Source organism: Notothenia coriiceps, unplaced genomic scaffold (genome assembly GCF_000735185.1).
Source record: "Notothenia coriiceps isolate Sejong01 unplaced genomic scaffold, NC01 NC01_scaffold00024566, whole genome shotgun sequence".
Classification (NCBI taxonomy): Eukaryota; Metazoa; Chordata; class Actinopteri; order Perciformes; family Nototheniidae; genus Notothenia; species Notothenia coriiceps.
In genome coordinates, this window is record NW_011357267.1 from 7823 (window position 1) to 15811 (window position 7989).

Sequence of the window (7989 nt, forward strand, 5' to 3'; positions counted from 1 at the left end):
ACAAATAACCTTTCACAAACAGGTATTTCATAACTGCTTACAGTAAGGAAGACATTTAAATTATTATTGGCCGTCACAGGCTGCTGTAAGCTAAACACCTCTCTCTGACAGAACACCTCACTGAGTGATTTAACTCATATGTCTAACTTTCAGGTTTCTCTTTTCAGCCGCAGACCCCATGTCGTCTTTATGTGCGTCGCTAAGTTCCTCGAACTACTTGTGTACTTTAAAGCGGCTCGGCATCGTTAACAATTTGCGAGTGATTTTTCAAGTTGACCTCTGTAGTATATAGTGCCGCGCACATATACCATCAGGACGTTACTGATGGGTTGCGGCTGCGGAGTGATACTGTGTGTATGCAAGTCCGCATCTAGGACGGATCTATGTATCATAGCTGTAGACCTGTTAAGTAATAAAGATACCTCATACAAAGGTCTACGGATACCTTATTACTCTCCATGACCTGCGGTCAACTATATAGCATAAATGACTATTACACCGTCTTTCTTGAACAATCCGAAGTGTTGCCAAACGTTTGATTTGGAGGTATTTTTCTGTGCGCTGTGTTTCTCTTTCTCCTCAACTTCCGTGTGTGTTGATAACTGAGACTCTCGGCCTCCGTAGTGGCGAAGCAAATATCAAAGATCGTCTCTGCTGAGCGTTGACAAGATGAGGGGATTTTATATGAATGAATCGGTTTTTTACCGATGCAAAGACGCTACGCAATCGATGCATCGCGAGTTCAACCCGGTTCAACCCAAACTGTAGCCGATGTGCACTCTTTCAACCGTTGCACTCGCATCTTGAACGTTTATGCCGGTGCACCGATGCGAATCGGTGAATCTTAACATCTCTAGTTCCTAAATACATTTACCTTTTTTTTTCACTGATCAGTCATTATATATAGTATACCCAAACAACAATCTCTAAATCCCAAATGGGGTAAATAATACCCCAATGCTGCTTATTTAAGTAGTATGACGCAACTGCCTCCTTCCTTATTACCTAACTATATTATATAATACATTAATTTCCCGATATGTGACATTATGAAGTTGGATGGATACACTTAAACAGTTTCATCTATAAATATCAATGGACCCTTACACCCTGCTGTGGTTGTTGCAGGTGTAAATGTATTGTTCTAGTCTGCGTGTCAGATTACCGTGCTCAGTGACGGCTGTGGGGGGGGTCTTCAGCATGTGCTGCGCCAGGTCGATGAACACCTGGTAGAGCTCACCACGACCCAGCAGGTAGAAGTCCTTTATAATCTGCAAGAGAAAACTAAAGTTACCATCGTTGATTCATCTCTGATTTAGAATTTAGAAAGACTGAGATCCACACGGACCTTGAGCTGTTCGAGCAGGTCCGACTCCTCCACCATCAGCGTCCAGAGGTGCTGCGAGGGACAGGGAGAGAGGAATTCATCTCGTCACATTGAGAGTGGGGGCTTTTTGGAGTGTTATCAAGTTAAAAGCTGAGTTTATGCAAGCCGGTATTTACTGAACTTTGACTGTTGAAATACGACAAATTTAACTCATGATGACATGTTAACAAAATCCCCGACAAGCACAATTTGAACGGTATTACTTGAACATGCACTTTGATTTGTTGAATGTATTGTTTCACAAAAATATGAGAAAATGATATGAAGGCCTAAAACCTAGAGAAATGCTTTGTGTTAAGAGGGCTTTCATACTGTTAAATAATACATTCATCTGCATGCCTTGATGATGCCATTCTTTATATTGCCTTCCTATTCATTGTTTTTAAGCTCCAAAATAAACACAGATCATGTTGTCCGGGGTATTTAAATCTTTAGACACGATGACCAGCATAACACTATTATAACACTGGTTAAAGAATTAGATGAATCATTTGTGTATGAGCTCACCTCTGCTACTGTGCTCCTGATGTGATCGATCAGATTTTCAAAATCCACCAGGCTGAACAGAGGCTGCTGTTTGAGTCTGTGCAGCCCGGCAGCAAACAAGTCCTCCTGGTGCTTCAGTATGGAGCCTGAAATACACAAAACAATATTGAGTTGTATTGTCTTTGTGATATAAAGACAAAAAAGTGACTTTGCTAAAGTGCAAGATGTCACTTGGATCACACTAAATACACTACCGGCTCTCGAGGGGCTGTGGCTGTGGTTGTGGTTTTCAAACATCTGGACGGACTCTCCAACGAAGAGGATCTTCTCAGCCACTCTGATGGGGATGTAGGACGGCAGCATCTCTGTCCGCAGGGAGAACTGCTGCAGGGACGGTGCCAGCATGTTCTCCTCCTCGATCAGCCTCTGCCCCCCCCCACACAGAAGCACAGAGTCAGGAGTCTGTTTGAAACACATACTGATGATAGGTGTGATCTTGTGTGTCTGGTTGTAGTTCCCACCAGGTCCTGTAGTTCTCGCAGCTGTTTCCCACTCAGGCCCCCCAGCCCCAGGTCCTCCTCCTCCTCCTCCTGGTTGGCAGCAGCCCCCCCTGCACTGGGCCCCTGCTTCACGAAGAACTCCTCGCTCTGGTCCAGCAGCAAACCGTGCAGCATCCACGCTGCCAGCTGCTTGTACATCACCCCGTGGCACACAGCAAGAATCCTGCACCATGTAAAAACTAATTTTTTAGGTTTCAGAAAATAGCATTTTTTTTAATGAAAAGCAGAAATAAAATCATGACACACTTTACTTTTGAAATCTTGACACCTCACTATTTAAGCTTCTTCCAGTTGTCACCTTGGTTATATGTCTCTGCCAACCCACCACGCACTAAATCATCATCTAAAATAATGACCTATTTCAACAGGGTTATTTAGTAGGGATGCCAGAAACTGACCATGATCAAATTCGAAAATCGGACAGCCCTGGCGAATATTAATCGATTATTCGAAGATTCATAGTACAGTCTTTCCTTAAAATGTAAATAAATTAAATAATAATGTAAATAAATTAAATATTTAAAGTATGCCATTTTAAAGTTATAGTACGTCATATGACTTGTAATTAAAAAGGTCCTAGTATTATAAAGTAGTAAGAAGTGAATGATAGCATGTCTTGAAAACCTCATTTAAAAGTCATAGTATAGTATGCAATAGAAATTGAGAAAACGGATTTAACAGTAGTAATATAAAAAGGAATATGAGGTATATAGATGACCCTTCCCCTAGCTTTCAAACATGAATGAAAGTGTGTCCTAAGGTAATCTGACTTACTTTTCTAGGGCCATGCGTACAGGAGGGAGCCCCCCACAGCTGTGCTTGTACACCGTCTCCAGGATCTGACAGCCGTGGATCTAAAGTGACGCACCAAAGACAAAGAGAACAGATCATAGCTGTCAGTTCTATTAAACAAGTGTTAATATAGATAAGTCAAGTGTTCTTTTCATTTGAGAAACTCCCCTTAGTGCCGTCCCAGTTTAAACATCATGTTTCTATCAGCCTCTTTGTTCATTTAGTCTAAAGAAAATGTACAGAGACATGGGCTGCACCGTAAAGCAATAGTCTTTTTTTCAAATTGTTCAGCAAGTTCGGCACATTTCTGAAATGTTGGCAAAATAAGATGTGATCAATAAAACAACACTTACCTTCTGTGATTTGATAGTCTCCACAACCACCATCACAGAGGGAAACAGCAACTGGAACTAGAAGAAAGTAGAGTGTTAGACAAACATCTGTTGAATGTTGAATAACTTTCCACTGAAAGTGTGTTTAGTATATTTGTAATGAAAAAAAAAAGTCCTTTTTAAAGTGTATTTATGTTTTACCTGATCGAGCTTGTAATTCACATGAGATATTGTCAGATGTGGATCTCCAAGGAACTGAAACACATACACAGGTCGAATGAGCATCACGTCTCATGCTCCAACATGTGTTCTTGTTGCTGTGTGTCATCATTTTACCTCCTGCTCGAGGTCCAGCAGGGCCTGTCTGTACGGCTGCAGGATGGAGTCCAGCCCCGTGCAGAAAGCCCGCAAGTAAATGCCATGAAGTCCCGTCTGGTTGGGCTGGTTCGTGTGATGTTCCTAAAGGAAGAAATGTTGAGAAAAACCCATTAGATAGAGCATGATTTTTAAAAGAGAAAGACAGTTTAGATAGGGAGGGCTTAGGGACTCTTTCACAAACTGAACGTTTAGCTTTAGCAAGCTAACTATCTTAAATGTTGTACCTGTTGATGCACATGGCCGGTGTGTAGTTCTATGAACTCTGTGAAGCGTATGTAATCTGAGCCCAGTTTAGAGAGCCGGTTGAGGACACTGGTCTCGCTGGGGTGAAGGAAGGGCAGGTCCTGGGACACCTGTGGGTGGAACAAAGGGGTTCAGGTCCAAAAATAAACATTGTGAGCCTCTAATACAGTTACAGTGATGCACAATGCCGAACACTTTTTCTCTACATATAGACCTGTTTAACCCTGTAGCATGCCAGTTTTACAGTGCTGTATAAACGAGGCTTGCATGCTTGAACCTTGTTCTGAATAGATATATCCACATTCCTTTTCTTTATAAGAAAGATTAGCTCGTTGTGCTATCTATCTATCTATCTATCTATCCATCCATCTATCTATCTATACAGTGTCGCATGACAGTGCAGAGGTTAGCACTGTTATCTCACTGTCTGTATAAAGTTGGCATGTTCTCTCAGTTTTGCTTCCCTCCCTCGGTCCGTAAAATAAAGGTCAGATTAACTTTGCTATACATATATATACGTAGGATACGACAGGATAAGATACAACTGTATTCAACACAGGATACATGTTCAGCAATTGAAGTAAGAAGTAATATACAGTGAAAATATATAGAATTCCAAATAAACTGGTCACTGGTACTGTGTAAATCCACAACAGAGCAGATAAGTAGGCTATACTTGTGCTTTCAGCAAAGTAGATTTACAGCTAGCTAGCATGTAAATGGCATATCAGAGGCGCTGTTTTGATAAAGAGCTGCATGTTTCCGTGTTTTAGTTTTACCTGCAAACCCGTTCGTTTGTTCCATGTGAAAATGGTCCCCGGGTACCCACTCAACGCCAGCAACAGCTCGTGAATCATGTTAATTCACCTTTAATTGATAAACGTAGAACATGCAGCAGTGAGCATCTCATCCAAAACAAACCGCCGCCCGAGCTGTCTGTCGCAGGTTGGCTACGTTACGACGCAAAGCATCATGGGACACGGGCTGGTTGCTAGCCAACAGAGGTAACTACAGTACGTCCTTTCTCTTTCGCTCACCTTTTAATTTAATTTCAAAATCTATCAAAAGTTATCTATTAATAGTTGTTATCGTACTAGGAGACGTTAACCATGTTAGCAATTGTAACAAACGTTAGCACCTGTAGCTAGCACTGCGCTTCTGGGTAATGAAGTTCCTCTAGCTAAAGAAATTCAGCGTGGTAGTCAATCTTGCGTCATCAGTCGGTCATGTAGGAAGCTAGCAGCACATCACAACGGAGAGAGCTTGGTATGTCGTAGTTACAGGTTAAATTAGTACTTCATACAGGGTGTAGAAGATATGGATAACACGTCATTTTAATATTGTTAAGGTTGATACAATGTTGTAATTATCAACGTGGCTTCTGTAAGAGCTATTTTGACTTGGCTAATATAGCCTTTTGGCTTTGTTGCTAAAGTCGGTTTGTCAGTCGCACTCTGTAAAACATCAACTGGTTAGCTTAATGTGGCTAATAACGTTGCCTGGCAAGTTAGCAACTAAACACAAGCTGTATGCGTTCTAAAAACAATTAGGTACATCAATATAACAAGTCTTCTAAAAACGTGTTGGGTTTAACTAGACTTGTTAGCCTCTCTCACGCTAGCAGTACTGACTTAGATGCCATACAAATAATTGAACAAGTGTTTGTTATTGCAGGGATGGCGGGGGAGAAGAGCGAAGAGGACACCGTTTCAGAGTACCTGGGCCAGAACCCCGAGCTGGCCCAATGGGTCGACACTTTCAGGAGCTACTCCGAGAGCAACAAACAGTGGGTAGCTCGTAGAGAGTTCATACTTAGAAACATGGAGGCTTTCCCGACATTGGAACACGGAGTCCCCAGCAGCAGTCTGGACAGGCTGCTCTCTCTGTCCATGGTCTGGGCCAACAACGTTTTCCTGGGCTGCTGGTAAGACGAGAGCAGAGCTATACTATCTGGAAATCAAAGAAAGGGGCACACAGATGATGATTATTTGTCCTTTTTTTACTCGCGTTCAGCTATCCGCAGGCAGTAATGGACAAGATCAAGGAGATGGGTGATGGGATAGTTGTCCAAGATGCCCCAGTTCATAAAACGACAAAAGATGGAATCCAGGGCAGAGGAAAGCGGAGTGCCACAACTGGTAATGCAATAAACACTTGTAATAAAGCAAACTACTGTATTTACTTAGCAGTTACAGTGAATGATGAGGCTGAAATCCTTTTATTTAACCAGGAATAACTCGGGTGGCAACAGATTTTGACACATTATTTTGACAGTTTAGCTCGTTAGGAATACAAAGTGAGAGATAAATAGATTAATCTTAATGTATTTCTGATCTTTGTATACATGGGTAGTCAAAATAGTGGTAGCAGTTCTTATGGGCTCAGAACACAGAAGGATACACACTTGTATTTCATGATCCGCAAAAGGATTCACACTTGTATTTCCGGATCCACACTTATGTTTTTCAATGCACACACAAATGTGTTCTGTTTCATATACATGTAAATAAAATCCAAATACAGAAAAAAGTTTTATAGATGTATTTTTGATCCTCACATATTTGTTTTCCGTTTAAAACCTCTGAACCTGCAAACACAACCCGCTTTCTGTGCACGGATCGCTGTGCATTCGTGTGTGGGTTTTTTGAGACTCCCCTGACGGTCAGCCGATTCGTACTTGTAATTTTTTCTATCTATAGCCAATCAGATATCTCCTTCATTCTAAGCCAATCACATGAGCGCGTCCCCACGAGGGTATGATTTATTGCATTCATGACACTTCATATATGCATTTTGCGCTGTCCGGAGCAGGGTTTCTGCAGACAGAATTGATTTTACCGGACAAATTTGAAACTTACCGGTCATGTTTCAATAATAATAAGAATAATAAGGATTGTGTAGCAGAGTTTCCGTTAGCAGGTAATTACCGGACTATGACCGGATATGGCTAATAACACGGGAGTAACGGATCCTCTCCCTCCCTCTCTCCTGACAGCCCGTCAGTTTCTTATGCAGCTCGCTAAAACTTGACTCGCATTTATGTCCATATCGATCAGATCCAGCTCTCCTGATCGGCCTTTATAGAGAGCACCGATCAAACTATTAAGAGTGAATATCGGCCGATAATGACCGGCGGGGTTCCCCCCCGTTCACAGTTCACTGTCTAGCACTGGCTTCGCAGTGCACTGATCGATTAGGCTAAGCTAACCTGTAGCTGCTCCCTCCACACTCACAACAACTTCATACAGACTTCTGAGAGAGTGAACGCTGGCACGACTGGCTGCCGCTGCTCTCTGGAACTACTGAGTATTACTCCAATACTGTCGTTTCTTTGTCACTATTTTTACTGTTATCTCAGCCATTTTAACAGTAGCCTATCCTCCCGACAATATCAGTGACTTTATCCCTTGTTTTAACTTGCAATCGTGTGTGTTTTGGACTACCGATTTACCGGCTTCCTTCCTGGCTAGCTCCCTTAACTCGTCTAGCCGGGACCTGTATCTGGTAGCTTCATTACCCAGGCAATGATGTGGATCAACAGCCAGCTGGTATGGAGTATCCTCGCATGGATTATATCCTTCGTAGTCCATCCAGTAACACCAATACTTCAATACTCAGCAGTCGCACTTTTCCAACTGCGATTCCACCTGTCAGAGCCCCCACCGGCATTGCATCACCTGGATATCGCTCACCATGCTCGCCAGAAATACATACACCGCGGATCCCGTTGGAGCTTCAACTTCGATGACACAAAACCAATTAGATCCTTCTGTTCCCTCAAATCGTTGTCCCGCAAGAAGATCCACCGGAC

General features: G+C 42.4%; 2 protein-coding genes across 3 annotated transcripts in view; one reads left to right on the forward strand and one right to left on the reverse strand.

Moving 5' to 3' along the window:
- The window catches only part of tubgcp4 (tubulin gamma complex component 4), a 10160-nt gene extending 4960 nt beyond the window's left edge, over positions 1 to 5200 (reverse strand). Inside the window, exons 1-11 of the mRNA XM_010782292.1 lie at positions 4958 to 5200; positions 4160 to 4288; positions 3894 to 4016; positions 3759 to 3812; positions 3579 to 3635; positions 3208 to 3287; positions 2395 to 2596; positions 2128 to 2299; positions 1895 to 2019; positions 1349 to 1399; positions 1166 to 1271 (exon numbers count right to left, since the gene is read on the reverse strand). Of these exons, the coding sequence (XP_010780594.1) occupies positions 1166 to 1271; positions 1349 to 1399; positions 1895 to 2019; positions 2128 to 2299; positions 2395 to 2596; positions 3208 to 3287; positions 3579 to 3635; positions 3759 to 3812; positions 3894 to 4016; positions 4160 to 4288; positions 4958 to 5035 (1177 nt within the window). The 5' untranslated portion in view covers positions 5036 to 5200. The remainder of the gene's footprint in view (positions 1 to 1165; positions 1272 to 1348; positions 1400 to 1894; positions 2020 to 2127; positions 2300 to 2394; positions 2597 to 3207; positions 3288 to 3578; positions 3636 to 3758; positions 3813 to 3893; positions 4017 to 4159; positions 4289 to 4957) is intronic.
- A 175-nt stretch (positions 5201 to 5375) lies between these two features.
- Positions 5376 to 6660, forward strand: LOC104955068 (CDKN2AIP N-terminal-like protein). Of its 2 annotated transcripts, none has more exons than XM_010782293.1 (3): positions 5376 to 5444; positions 5853 to 6102; positions 6192 to 6660. In XM_010782293.1, exons 2-3 carry the CDS (start codon positions 5855 to 5857, stop codon positions 6412 to 6414), a joined length of 471 nt encoding a protein of 156 aa, XP_010780595.1. In that variant the 5' UTR covers positions 5376 to 5444; positions 5853 to 5854; the 3' UTR covers positions 6415 to 6660. The 2 variants fall into 2 exon arrangements, with proteins under 2 accessions (XP_010780595.1, XP_010780597.1); XM_010782295.1 differs by lacking the exon at positions 5376 to 5444 and adding an exon at positions 5487 to 5728 and having other exon boundaries at positions 6192 to 6646.
- The last annotated feature ends 1329 nt before the right edge of the window (positions 6661 to 7989 follow it).

What these genes read in the sequence shown, in the direction of transcription:
- LOC104955068 (XM_010782293.1), top strand. Translation starts at nt 5,855, where the DNA reads ATGGCGGGGGAGAAGAGCGAAGAGGACACCGTTTCAGAGTACCTGGGC. An exon ending in AACGTTTTCCTGGGCTGCTG is followed by an intron (nt 6,103 to 6,191) that starts GTAAGACGAGAG and finishes ACTCGCGTTCAG; the next exon opens with CTATCCGCAGGCAGTAATGG.